The following is a 14,405-nucleotide window of genomic DNA, read 5'->3' on the forward strand; positions in this document are numbered from 1 at the left end:
AGATCACCTCATTCCAACGCTCCTGTCATGGGCAGGGACACCTTCCATGAGACACATTGCTCAGAGGCCCATCCACTGAACACTTGGAGGGAGGGGTAGGTACCACCCCTCTGGGCAACCACTTCAATATTTCACCATTCTCATAATAAAAAATGCATTCTCCCTATCTAGTCTGAATCTTTTTTATTTAAAACCATTACTCCTTGGTTTAGTGTAGCAGGCTCTGCTAAAGAGTCTGGCCCAGTTTATTACACAGCACATCAGTCATGTTACAGCTGCTGTAACAGATTTCTCCATCAGGGACTATTACTCACATTGCATTATTCATGTATTAACCCCTTCTCCATCAGGGGTTAATACATAAATATGGATGTCCAGTCTCAGGTCCTCATTTTGGCACATCTAAGTTCATATTTAAGTAACAGTTAAAAAGTTGAATTTTTAAGGTCCTCTCCAACTCAAACCTTTCCACGATTCTACTGTTTTAGTACTTGTGTGATTTACAGGGCCCTGAGATTAAGGGCTCCTGTACTTGAAACAAAAACAAGAATGAGATGGAAAGTACCTGTTTTTTTTATGTATTAAAAAAAACCTCTAGGCCTGTGAATGAGTATCTGCAAGACTGTGCTTGACATTAATATGCTGAATGAAAGGGGTAATGTTGTCAAATTTACATTAGTAGCTGTAGTATGTGATTTTCTTGTGTATTTGAAACTCACAATACTTTTGCAGCACTCTAACCTACATTTTATCTCCATTGCTCCCTTCTACCATAAAGTAACATGTAACTGGCAATCCTTTGCTTAAAAGAGTTGGAATGACTTACATTTTAGCATAGTGCTACTGGCCTATAATTTTTAGCAGTAGTAATTAATATTGCTGTCATTAGTACTGATGTGAATTGCTACAATGGAAGTCAAGTCACTGGATGGTGGCAGGGCTGTTGAGTAAGAGCAAATGTTATTTTCCATTATTTCTGGACTGTTATTTTAATCGTCAGAGAATAAACCTCCAAATGCAGTAACAAGAACTCAGCTAGGAACTAAGGACCTTGAAAGCAATTAATTTGCACCTTGTACAAAATCACTTGGAGATGGCTTCTTATTTTATTAGCAAGGTAGCAACTGCAGTTGAATTCCTAATTTCTCTTGTAATGTCAGTTAGCATTTCCTTCATCCCATCAGTTTCGTCCCACTTGAACCAGCCCCAGCAACGCAGGAGCTGCAGTAAGGGAATGCTTTACCTGAGGGGTAGGACACAACTGCAGAAACGGAGAAGGGCAGAACCACGCCCTGGAGCAGGGACGTGGGGATTGGTTCGCATATGGCACGGGGGGTGCTGACCGAGCCCCAGCGGCCCCGCCGTGCCCTGAGTCACCGGCGCGCTGCTCTGAGCAGCCCTGGAGCAGCAGCCCCGGCCCGGGCCTGGCTCCCGGGGCCTGCAGGGCAGGGCCAGGCAGGCGTGTCGGTCCCACCGCCCCGCCCGCGGCAGCTCCTCAGCCCCGCAGCCCCGCTCCCCATCCCGGGCCCGCCGTGCAGCCAGCAGCGGGAAGCAGCGCGTTCCTTAGAAAACCTTTACTGAGCGAGGGAACACCGCCACCGAGTACAAAAAGCCCCACAGACACACGGACAAGCCCGGCCCCGGGCGCGCAGGGCCACCCCCAGCTGCAGCCCCCGCGCCCGGCTCAGGGCTCCAGCTGATCCAGGTCCTCCTCCCGCCGGCTGCCCAGGTGCTGCTCGATGATTTCGGCAAAGAGGTTCCTCTTCAGCAGGGTGTAAGCCAGGGGCAGCAGCTGGCCCACCGTCTTGTGGAAGTACTGTAGGGGAGAAGCAAAAACAAGAGCCGCCCTCGGCCTCAGTGGCTTGGTTAATTCCGGGAGCAGCCCCAGCTCCTGGCTCTGCCCCATTCACACCGCGCCCTTCAACCCCTCCCAAACTGCCCGAGCACATCCTCATGCTACAGCTGGGACACTCACAGCAAGGGCAGGGGGGTGCCCGAGCTGCCGCAGTGAGAGAGAAATCGAGCAGATGGTGATCCCACTCACCACAGCATCCCAAACTGGAGCCTGCAGGTGAAGTCCCCTATCCTGTCACAGTCCCATGTCTCATCCCACCCCACAGTTTGAGGATTACAGTGGTACTTACAGTAACCATTTAAGAACTTCAAATGTATAAACATCAGAGCATATTTAGCATTTGCAATCATTATTGTACACGTAAGTCCATTGTATCTCTCAAACAAAGGGGATGATTGACGTTCTTTTCTATGTCTTGGGCTACAGATAATGTGTCAGTGTTTCTCTGGCTCTGTAAGCAAATGGCCAGGAAGGCTCCAGTCAGAACTGGAAAACAGCTCCAAGTAGGAGCTCCAAGAAAGGCAGGGACGTAACTGAGTAAAACTTATGTGTGAAGCCACTGTTTCTTCTATTTACTAAACTAGAAGATGGAAGTTTCTAATTCTAGAAACCAGTTGCAAAGTTACAGGTGTTCCAAGCTGCAGTGTAAAACAGACAAGACGCATTACTGTACTGTAAACACAATTTTTCACTGCAGGACTTTGTCAGTGGTTAGTCTCATGTGCTGAGAAGCACAAAGCTTGGAAGATGAGTATTTGCCTCCACCTACTCAGAAAAATGGGAGGAACAGTTTCCTTCACTGCCCTTCCAGTTGTAAAAAAAATGTAAGCAGCTGAAGCAGCCTAGTCTGAAAGAAGGGCTCTAAATGAGCAGGATTTTGAAAAAAAATACCACACATTTTCAGATGCTGTATGGAACTTAAGAGAGCAGGGCATAAGTCTAAGAAACACATTAGTAATTTAACAGTGTATGGCAAGAGCAGTCAGTTTTCATGCATTTCAATGGCTAAGTATTTTAACCAGTAATCGGCACAGCTCTTTTGGGCCTACATTTAGTACTGAAAAACTTAATCCTTCCCATGATACTCTGGAGCACCACTTAGCCAATAATAGTTTTGCTAGGAGCAGCTAGCAAAAAAAAAACCCTAGTTTTGCAGGGGTTTCTATGATGATCCATTCATATTAGGTTGACGTTGAAACTTCATGTGTTATTTTCTAGCCATTGACTAATTACAGCTGTGACCCTTTTCATCAGCAGGCCAGTAGCTAATATAGAATAAAAATCATTAAGCATAATTTTTATGTGCAATAAGTGCTATTAATTCAATCCCCTCACTGACAATGTTCTCTGTTGGCAGAGAACTAGGGAGGAGACACCAGGTGGCAGGTGCCCTATGCAGTACAGCCAGGCAGCTCACCTGGGTTCACATTCTCCCAGCTGGGGTTACTACAAGCATCAGGCTGTTTCCTGATCAGGGTGAATATGGGTGCCTATACAAGTAGCTGGGGACAAGGGACTCCAGCTGTTCAGTGTATTTGGATCAGGCCCTTCACACTCCACTTCTGGACTGCAGGATTGGGCCTTTGCACACACAATTTTAAATTCAACATGGAATGAATTCAACACTTCTAGCCCATGTATAAAATTATGCATTAATTTACTCACATGTGATCCATAGCAAAACAGGTCCATGCCCAGCTCATATCCCATTCCATAATCACATTCATCATTAGCAAACTGGACAAAGGTCAGCATTTCTTGAATGGGTGCAAAGGCCTTCACTCTCTCCTCATCAGTCGGAGCATCAACAATGGCCTTACAAATTTTTTTAAGATTAGCTGCAAAAAACCAACAGCAGATATTTAGATGTTTAAATAAATAAATTTAATATTGCACAGAAGTATTCTGTGGCAAAACTATACCCATGTGCCATGCTTACACGTAAGGTAAGTGGGCATACCCTGAACTGCTGGTGAAGCTTTCCCCCCTTTCCTTGGAAGCTCATTCTTACCCCATGCCCATCTCTCTCAGTTCCTCACAAAGGCAGACAAGCACTTGTGTGATGAAATTTCATCAAGGAACTGATTTTGCTTCAAATGACACTAGAAGAAGGTGGTGGATAAAAGATAAGCCCACACATCCCTGAATGTAGATCAGCTTTTTGCTCTACTTCCTGCATGGCTTTGATAACACAAAAGAAAAGAATCTAAACTACTACTTGAGGTATTTTCACAGATTTAGCACTTTTCATTGAGTCTCACCTGGTTCCTTTAATGACAATACTTTGAGGTCAAGTGTGATGGTTAGGACCTCTATGTTTTACTCCTATCAGCCAAATTTTTTAAGTAGAAAACATAAATGCAGTTTGTTTTTTACTGAGGGTTGTTTACTTAAAAAAAGCAGAGGGATACAGTAAACAACATGTTTACCATTTGTTTCAGGAAGTTCTCTGTATCCAACATCATTTTTGTCTACAGGAACCACTAGGCCTGCTCCATGAAATGCTTTGGTCACCACCTGAAGAGAGACAGAAAATGGAACATAGCACCATGAGACAGTACTGTGACCTAAAAATAACTCACCTCATTAAACACTAACATCTGACTGCTGGTGGTCAAACCTAACATGGTGTCCTGGCTCCAGGACAACAACTTAGTTTCAAATTATATTGCAGTTAATTTCAAGTACTGAAGTTTGAAATAACTGGAAATGCAATTTCAGTGGAATTCTGAATTCTAGGAACCCTTGTAGTCACTTGTGTTGCACTATACTGCATTTACTTAGTCCCCTACCATAATTATTTTTAACAGGTATACAAACAATCTCTGTTATTATCATCTATATCATCCTTAATGGTCCTGTTTTTAACAGATCCAACCCAACTATTTAGAACAATCTTCCATTTAAAGCAGTTTTCTCCATGGCCTCTATTTGTTCCAGTTTCTAGACTACTGTGCTTACTGAGTTGTTTTTGGTGGTGGTTTGTTCTTGTTTCATTTTTAATTGAATGCCAAGCTATGATTTACAAGAGTAAAGTGTTTTTTATTATATCCTATTATTTGAAACACACTTGTAGTAATCTTCCCTCTTTTGAAGCTTTATAGAGAGCTGATTACCTTGGGAAATTCCTAACGTAGCATCCTTACTGACTAGAAGGATGGAAAAACACAAACAGGAAGTAAATGAAAAAAAATTTAACAGAACTTAGTTCTCTCCAGTAGATGAGGAAAGTCATACTTTCTTATCTCTCTGTTTCATCTTCAGGGTTTTTTGTTCCAGAGAATAACCCAGTTCTTTTGCTGTTCTTGTTAGCTTTTCATCTATGTCTCTCAAAACAGCATTTTTCTTTTTATCAGCCACTTCCTTAAGTTTCTTTGACAAAAATAATCTGCAAATAGATTAAACATGTCAAGAAAACAAAAAAAAAAAAAAATTAATAGCCTTTTAAATGTTAAGCGTCTAGATCTTAACAACAAAGATTAGCAGTCCTGTGTTTAATCACACACAGACTTGAAAATGCCACCCTCTTAAGAAGAGGCAAGAAAATAGTTTGGCATATCCAGTACTTGGGCTTTTCTTATCTGTACCTGCATTACAATTATGCAATCTGCAGGTGCTCAAGGTTCTCCCAGCCTCAGTAACTGTTCATCTTTCTATCTTAAGAATTCAGTTTGCTGTTTCTGTGCCATATACACCATTTGTCATCCAAGTCATGCACATAAATACATATTTATGAGCTTCCCCATGCTACTTTCAAAACATATGTCCTCATTTAACTCTGCAGTGCACAAGGGTTCTTTTGCAGAAGCCATTCTTCAGTCTGCTTTCACTGACTGACACGTGCCTGTTCTTAGAGAGCTTTCCATTTTTAACCAGCAGGGATGATGTCAGTTATTTACCTTCCTGACACAGGAACATGTAAAGTTCCATGAATCAGACTGAACTACATATCCACATCAGTGTTATCCTGCCACAGGGCAGAAATGGTATTTCTTGTAGATATTGATTATATACAAAAATAATGTATTTTTATGTAGACAAGAACAAGAGACAGATGCTATTATCTACTATCAGACTCAGATTTCCTTCACCACTGTTTGAGATGCCCTTTCTCTACTTACAACATAATTTTAACACAGCCTCTAAATTGGATAAAATATCCACTGGATGTCTCAGCCAATATATTTAAGGAATGACGTAATTAACACTTATTTATTTTAGTTTTGAAAGGAAAATATTGTTAAAAAGCCTACAAAGGTTTTAAAGAGAATCTTAAAACTTGCCAACAGAGGCAGAAAATAAGTGAGGGTTTCTTAAGACAGCCATATAATAAGTTAGCTTCATTATTCTACATCCCACCTCCGAAATTAACAACTTCTCTCTATTCTGTTCTTTGCAAATAAAAGTAAATATGAACCTTACTTGACTGCAGCAAAGACATTATCACCAACTTGTGAAATCACACAACCCTTCTTTGCTTCATTTGCACCAACCCACACTGGCAGCTCATCTGGCACATCCCTATTGATGAAAAAGCACACACAAAATAGTCCAGCTGTGTCCATTTCTCCTATTTCAAGGTAAAACTAAATTTGCCTCCCCACTATGCTGCCATCTCCTTCAGAACCCCACCAAGAAATGCCCTTAGATCCAAAGCTCTAAAATCTTACAGCAAGCCTTGAAAAGAGCTTGCAGCCACACATTTCCTTTTGGTAACTTGATTTTCTTCTCAGCATCATGGCAAAAGTTAAAGATTAGTGAGTGAAGGTGCTTTGGATGGCTGGAGGAGGTAGATTAATAAATATTTAAATCTAGTCTTCAACTCCTGTTACTGCAAACTTTTTTATTAAAAAGATAAAGCCACGTGTTAATGTCTTATTACAAAAAAAGGAAGATTCTTGCTTGGTGATAGCACACAAGTTATGTTTCATGGAAAAAGAGAACAAAAGCTATGCATAGTTGTAGTGAGACAAGGGCACACAGGAAATAAAATACCTGAAATATCCCATGTGATACTGTGTTCTGCTATCCCCAACAAGTATAGTCTGAAATTCTGGGGGATCATAGAAGAATCTCCAATGAAGATTGAAGTTCACATCTGTTGATTTTGCTTTTTTGTGTTTTCCAGCAAGAATATCATATGGTCCAACCAGCTTAAGTCCAACACTTGACACAAGTGCATCTGAAAAGCAAACCATGAATCAGGTGCACGTCTAGACTGGGAAGTTCTGGTGTTGCTCAGGTATCGAAAGCTCCCATAAATTCAAATTCCCATAGTCAAACACTATTCACTAGACAAGGAAAGCTAAGATTTTTTTTGTTCAGATAGTTTTCATTCAAGAGTTATTACAATTCTAATAAAAAGTAGCCATCCAGCCACAGTCCAATGTCAGGATGGAGACTGGTGATGAGTGGTCTCCCTCAGGGCTCTGAACTGGAACCAGTATTGTTTAATATTCATCTTTATCAATTACACAAGACTGGATCAGCAAACTTCAGCAACTTTGCAGATGACCAAGCTGAGGGGTGCAGATGACACTCCTGAAGGATGGGATGCCATCCCAAGGGACCTGGACAACCTCAAGAACTGGGCCCACGGGAATCTCTTCATATTTAACAAGACCAAGCGGTCTTGGAAAGTTCTGCACCTGGGCTGGGGCAACCCCTGGTATCAACACAGGCTGGGGATGAACAGATGGAGAGCAGCCCTGCCCAGAAGGACGTGGGGGTGCTGGTGGGTGAAAGGCTGGACATGACCCAGCCACAGGCACCCCCAGCCCAGAGAGCCAAACATGTCCTGGGCTGCATCCAAAGCAGGGTGGGCAGCAGGGCCAGGGAGGGGATTCTGCCCCTCTGCTCTGCTCAGACCCCAGCTGCAGGGCTGCATCCAGCTCCAGGGCTGTCAGCACAGCAAGGTCATGGACCAGTTGGAGTGGGTCCAGAACAGGGTCATGAAGATGATCAGAGGCCTAGAGCACCTCTCCTATAAAGATGAGCTGAGAGGGCTTTGGTTGTTCAGTCTGGAGACCAAAAGGCTCCAGGGACTTTACAGCAGCCTTTCAGTACTTTAGGTATTGAAGGTGAGGACAAACATTTTAGCAGGGCCTGTAGCAAGAGGACAAGGGGTAATGGTTCTTAACTAAAACAGGGTAGATTCAGACTAAACACAAGAAACAAAAACAAGTGTTATGATGCAGGTGGTGAAACACTGGAACAGTGTGCCCAGAGACACACTGGATGACCTAAAAACATTTAAGGCTGGGCTGGACCCAGCTCTGAGCAACCTGGCTCTGTTGAAGATGTTACTGCTCAGTGCAGGGGGTTCAACTAGATCACCTTTAAAGGTCCTTCCAAGGTCCCAAACCATTCTATGACTCTGAAAGACACTGTCATTTCTAGAGCACACAGGGATGCCACATTCTGTTATGTAATAAACTTGAAGAGGTTGAAATCCAGATTTAGTAGTGCTTACACTAAAGTCTTTTCAACCTCTCATCCCACCAGTGAGGAGGCTGTGGGTGCACAAGAAGCTGAGAGAGGAGGCAGCTGATTCCAAGTGACCAAAGGGATATTCCACAGCATATGGCATCATGCTCAGCATGACAAAGACCTGCTTTCTTGGAGATGGCTGAACACCTGCCTGCACATGGGAGGTGGTGAATTAATTCCTTGTTTTGCTTTGCTGGTGGCTTTTGCTTTCCCTATTACACTGTCTTCAGCTCAACCCACATGTTTTCTCACCTTCACCCTTTCAATTCTCTCTCACCAAGGGGGAGTGAGCAAGTGCCTGTGTGGTGCTTAGTTGGTGACTGGGATTAAACCATGATACATGAGGAAACTTGAGTTCCATACTAAACATTTTAAATGCACTTGCAAGAAAGGCAGATTGAGACCACATTTAGTCCCTTTGCATTGCACAACTTCAGTAGTTACATTTTAGAAAGCTTGAAGTGTACATCTTGGTGATTATACCCAGTGTTTTAGTTCACACTCACATAAATACCCTCCATCTCAAGTGAGAAACTGCAGGATCACTAAAATGCATCTGACCAACTCCAGTTTGCCTGCTTTCAGAAGTGAAAGTTAGAAGAGAAAAAATTTAAAACCTCACCACTTGGTTTCTCAGGATCTAGCTCCTCACAAAACTTCCAAAACTGGTAGAAGTCCTCAGGCAGTCTAAGCTGATAGCATGTTTCTGCTTCTTGGCAAAGACTATCAGGAATATCTGCCTGGTTTGATCTTCTCTTCTTGACAGCTCCATTTTTTTCACTCTGAAGATTGGAAAAAAAAACCAACAAAAAAACAACCCAAAAGTTAATTTAGTTGCTTTCTCTCAGCTCTACCAAAGGAGTCTACAAAGCTTTTATACTAATGGAAGAAGAAGGATTAGATCCATTAGGATGTGTTCATTAGTTAAAGCAGTATATATACAGCCTAGAACATCTGTTTTGGACAGAACCCATTAAAAGTGCAGTCTGACAAATGTACTAAACATGTCTGCAGCAGCAAACTGCTACTTTGATATTAATGGGTCAATATAATCAACAGAAGCACTTCTGTTAGTTAATTAAGCAAAGGAGCAGGCAATCCTAAAGCTTAATCTAATTCTACATTGCTCTAAAATGACCATTTCCGATCACACTGTGGGCAGCATACAATATGTTTGTGTGTTTTAAAGACAGTTCAAAGTAGAAATACTATTTTGTGAAACTAAATAATACAGCTAAACTCCTCTGGTCTCTACTATTTTAACTACTGTGCTATGCAACGTCACGACTACTGCAGTTTTCAGTGCAGCATTTTAGAAGCGGCTTAGAGGTGAAGTTACTTTTAAAAATTATGTAACGTGAGCTGAAGCAGGCTAGGAAACGATCCACGGGCACACTCTACTGGGGCAGTAGCCTCAACCACCGCATTCCCACATAAGTCTCCATGAATTGGTAGGAATCGCTACCCCCCATTTAAAAGAACATAAAAAATAAAATAAATACATAAGAACAAGAAAGAAAGCCTGTTGCTAGAGAGAGCATCTCTGAAGCAGGGCCGCTGCCAGCTAAGCCGGGTCGCGGCGTGTGTCGCCGTTCGCAGCGCGGTCCCGCCGGGATGATGCGGCGGCCGGCGGGCCCGGCGCACCCCGAGCGCGGCGGTCCCCGCGCCGAGGAGGGGCTGCCGCGCAGGAGAACGCGGGGCCCTGAGTCTGTCCCCAAAGCCACCAAGCCAAACAGAACAAGGGGCAAGGAGACAGAGGGCCGACAGACATCACAAGGCAGCCGCGCGGTGCAGGCCCGCCGCCCGCCGCCCCACCTGCTCTCCGGCCGGTTCCGCCGCGCCGCGCGGCCTCCGCTTCCCGCCACCTGCCATGCGCTCCCGCCGCCCGCATCCCGCGCGCCCCCGCGCCTGCGCAGCCCCGGCCCCGCGCGGCGGCCGCCAGGGGCCGTGAGGGGCCGGGAGCATGAGGGGCTCTGAGGGGCGGGGGCCGCCGGCAGCCCCGGCTCTGGCGCCGCCGCCACAGCGGCGACCCCGGGGGCAGGGACTGGGCACGACAAGGGGCGCAGTTCACCCCGGGTGGCGAATGCGGCTAGTGCTGGAGACACGTCGGGAACTCACCGCCATGTTCCCTCAGCGGTAGATATATCGCATAGATAGGCTTTCGAGGCTGATCTTTAAAAATCTTGCTTACATATACGTTCAAATTCCTGTAATATGAGTTAGGGTGGTGTATTGAGATCACACAGAGGAAGAGATGACCTGAAATGTAATCATCTCCTTCAGAGCTAAAGGCATGAGAGAGGAAGCATTACAGGTTTTCAGTACAAATTAAAAAAAAAAAAAGCCCCAATCCCCTAATCTTCTGCTTTGGCAATTGACAGCTGCCAGGAATATATATGAAAACAGCATCACAGCTTGTGTTCAGTGAAAGAGCGGAGGCAGCCGTGTGTAAGATGCCACAAGTGGGACACGTTCCTGAGTTTAGAGCAGCCCATAATCACATTATGCAACATCCGCTTACGCCGCTCAAGTGCTCTGCATAGGAGAGGGCCTGGAAAACCAGCGGCACAGGAGGCGGAGTGGGAAGCTGGTTATATATAAACCTTCACTTTTTTTGTTTCAGTAAGCGAGATCGCAGTGAGTTTATTTAAAGAAACATTATGTAGTTAAGCTACAGAAATTGGTGAACTCACTGTGCCTACCAGAGCGAAAGATGCGTGTATGGCATAAATAAATACCATTAGATCTTTTTATCCTGCAGTCTGTTAAGGCTGTAAATATTTGCTGTGGTAAAGGTTGTTAGCTTAGGTCCAGGAATAAGCTGCAGTGCGTTTCAGCCACCTGACAGCTGTATGACTCACACGAAAGCTCGATGATGTTAACTCAGGCTACAGCACTCGTTTTTTAAGAGTTACACACAAGTCACAGGAAACTTGATCCTGACTGATGGATAGTACTGCCTGTACATAAAACAGTGAGGTTTGCTATGATGTAGATGCAGAACAAAGACTGCATCAAAGTCTCCTCTCTCAGTTGGAAAAATTATTGTTTGAAACAGCATACCTGTTGCTTGCTTAGGAAAATCCTGCATACACAAGGAAGGAATATTAAATTTCACATTCAAACCTTGTTTAACAATTTACATTTCATTGCCTGAGGTTAAGTAGAAACGAGGCACAAAAGCTTACTAAGAAACCGCAAACCTAATTTTTTTTCTGAAAAGTGTCAAGAGTACTAGCCTGAGGTTTCCTTGGGAAATGCTTCATAGAATTAAATTATGAGTCTCGCTCATAATTTCTACTCTACAAAACCTTAGCAGTAGTGGAGGCTAGGGGAAATGTCACCCAAAGGAAAAACAAGTAAATAAGGTCAGCATGAAAGCATTTACCTTTACTTTGAGTCAAGAAGAAAACAGCAGCTTTTCAAAGTTTTCTACCTTTAAAGAGATTGACTTCTGCCTCTCACAATATTTTGCATTACAGCATTGAAACGGAAGTAAAGTAAGCATCAAATAAATTTGTAGTGGCCCCCATTTTAGATATGCCAATACCTCACAAGGCATATCTTACTTACTAGGAAGAATGCAAACTGACTAGAAAAATACCCCTACGCTGATTTACTACTAGTGCTAGGTGTCTAAAGCCTGACGTGGAGTGATTTTACCACTGAACATACAGCTCATGAGCTTTATTGATCAATCAATTTTTTTTTGTTTATTCTTTTGTCCACACAAGCTATTAAAGACTCCAAGAGCACCTCTCTTCTAGAACAACCCACAGTTTGGAAATAACCCAGGAAAGAAAAAAGTGCATAATCCAGGGAGGAGGATACAAAATGCTCTCGATCTGAGAATCCTGGTCTCTTACACTTCCCAGGCAGGTACCCCAGCCACTAGATTATTAATTAAGAGTACCAGTGTTCAGCCATACTTAAGATAAAATGTGATTTTTAAAATACTCTTATGTGTGTATGTATATAGTGCAACTCAATCTTTTTTAAGTACCTTCCAAACAATTTTGCAACAAGTACCTCAAAAGAAATAGGTAATGAAATGCCCAGTTACCTCATCCTGTCTTTTCAGGCTTGGAATATAAGGCAGGTAGCTCAGTTCCATTAAGATTGTCACAGTGGTTGTGTTTGGAAAAGTAACTTTGCATGGCTGGATAGATAAAAAGTATTTTTTAGTTTAGATGTACCTAGTCCCAGGTGGCAGCTGATGAGATCTTTTCCAAACAGCAGTTTGGAGCCTAAGTATGTGCTTTAGGGTCAATAAACCCTTTCAGTTTCTCTGAAGTTGAGTCTACCCTGAGTCTACCCTGAGCAGTTCTTCTCTGAAACGTGGAAATGGATTGTGGGGTGCCACTGTAGAGGCCCTTAAACAAGAAATGCTAAGATACCGAATGATTATTCTGTCCACCATAGTAACTTTTTCCTCTCTGTGAACAAGTGGTAACTCCTTCTGTATGAGAAGCAAGAATAAATTATCTTACTCCTCTTATAGGAGGATACAAATCCGAGATTTGAAAATATATAATTTGATATTGGTAGTCATATTTTCATTCATTCTGGTAACAACCTGTAAGGCTGTAACAAGGAAGACTTTTTACAAAGGATAAATAGCTACAGCAGAATTCATAAGATAGTATTTTAAAGCCTCCCCTTCAAGCTAGAAAACATAGCCTCCTGTGCATGTGCAACCAGACTTCTGAATCAGGATAAACTGAGATTATCTCAAGATAATTATCTGCAAAGTAGCTTCATCAAGCTCTCCAGTCATCAGTATGATTAATCCCACTCTGAAGTGGGCCTAATTTCTTTTTATTTAGATTGTTTTTGTTTTGTTAATTTATAACTACAGGAAGAGATTTTGTGAGAAACTACAGAACTGAAGCATGCTTCCTTGAAACAAAGCTTTTCAGACCTGCTTTCTCTAAAACCATTGTAGATACTTCCTGTGTATACACACACATATTTCCTGATACGTTTTATTTGCCTCTTGAGGTTAGCAAGACTTTTTCCTCTTCTATGTTCATTTCCAAGATTAGTGCTTAATATCCAAAGTTACCACAGTATGCTCCATGCTATGCAAAAAAAAAAAAAACAAAAAAAACCCCAAAAATCAACCCTCTCAGTTTTCAGAGTTTTATGGATATGAATTATTGTGGAAAAAGCTTTCATGATTCAAAAGCCAGAACAATAAACTTTATCAGCTAGCAGGTACTAGAAAGAAGGAAAGAAGACTTGCAGGTTGTTGAAATCAGGTTTTTCCTTCCTCACTGCCATTTACTGACTCTTTCATGCTCAGAGCTTTCTGTCAGAGTTCATTGCTTTCCTCCCACCCCTTGCAAGGTGAAGATTTGCTCACCTGTGAAAAACACCACAAGTAAACTAAGCTACACTGATCCAGATATTCTGTGCTGAGATGTTAAAGATCTCTAAGAAAAGGGATCTCCAAGACAAGATATCTATCTAGTCTAGACTGCATTAGCAAATTAGATGGGATGCAATACATATGGTTCACAAGCTATTTTTCCCTGCCCTCCATCACGTGCAGCTGAAAGGTAACTGTTTATGTGACTTATTTTAGGTAGCTTCAAAGGGTACCTAAGCAGCAAGGGATACATGTGTTCAGTCTCCTCAGTCACCACAATGTACTGATAACTAGCCTCTGCAGTATAAATATAGATAAAATCTCATTTCTGCTCAAGGACTAGATTTTGGCCAAAATGATACTGCCTTTCTCTTGACACAAGAGGGAGCCATTTTAATTCTTTTTTTAAAAAAGCAGTATAAAAAATGAAGACAAAAATACCTGAATACACGCGTGGCCACATTGATGTCCTTTCATTGTGGACATCTTATTTCTCAATCCTAGATAATTTTGTCTTATTCTATGTAATCACAGTGTATGTAGCAGCTGCTGGATTTTTCTGTGTACAGCTATCATGTTGGGGATGTACTGAATGCAGTGTGGCACAAAAGCAGTGAAATTATTCTATTTTAAAATTGTTTTACCACTGAAGTTTATGTGATGGTTCTTACTGAATTGCTTTACAAAACT

The 14,405-nt window shown here is 42.6% G+C and overlaps 1 protein-coding gene across 2 annotated transcripts; it reads right to left on the reverse strand.

The window, feature by feature from the left end:
• Positions 1–1,083: 1,083 nt before the first annotated feature.
• On the reverse strand, positions 1,084–10,484 carry HPF1 (histone PARylation factor 1). 2 transcript variants are annotated; one of them, XM_077177317.1, is made up of 8 exons: positions 10,463–10,484; positions 8,967–9,126; positions 6,851–7,037; positions 6,278–6,376; positions 5,093–5,243; positions 4,285–4,372; positions 3,521–3,693; positions 1,084–1,816 (listed from the first exon to the last, which is right to left on the reverse strand). In XM_077177317.1, the coding sequence occupies exons 1-8, from the start codon at positions 10,466–10,468 to the stop codon at positions 1,685–1,687; spliced, it is 996 nt and encodes a 331-aa protein (XP_077033432.1). In that variant the 5' UTR covers positions 10,469–10,484; the 3' UTR covers positions 1,084–1,684. The 2 variants fall into 2 exon arrangements, with proteins under 2 accessions (XP_077033432.1, XP_054489751.2); XM_054633776.2 differs by lacking the exon at positions 10,463–10,484 and adding an exon at positions 10,160–10,324.
• Between the last annotated feature and the right edge of the window lie 3,921 nt (positions 10,485–14,405).

The sequence above is a fragment of the Agelaius phoeniceus genome, chromosome 4 (genome assembly GCF_051311805.1).
Source record: "Agelaius phoeniceus isolate bAgePho1 chromosome 4, bAgePho1.hap1, whole genome shotgun sequence".
NCBI classification, from domain to species: domain Eukaryota; kingdom Metazoa; phylum Chordata; class Aves; order Passeriformes; family Icteridae; genus Agelaius; species Agelaius phoeniceus.

Coding starts and splice junctions, on each gene's coding strand:
- HPF1 (XM_054633776.2), bottom strand. CDS start 10,309: ATGCTCCCGGCCCCTCACGGCCCCTGGCGGCCGCCGCGCGGGGCCGGG. Junction 7,038..8,966: donor AGATCCTGAGAAACCAAGTG/GTGAGGTTTTAA, acceptor TTTGCTTTTCAG/ATGCACTTGTGTCAAGTGTT. Junction 3,694..4,284: donor AGAACTTCCTGAAACAAATG/GTAAACATGTTG, acceptor GGTTTTTTGCAG/CTAATCTTAAAAAAATTTGT.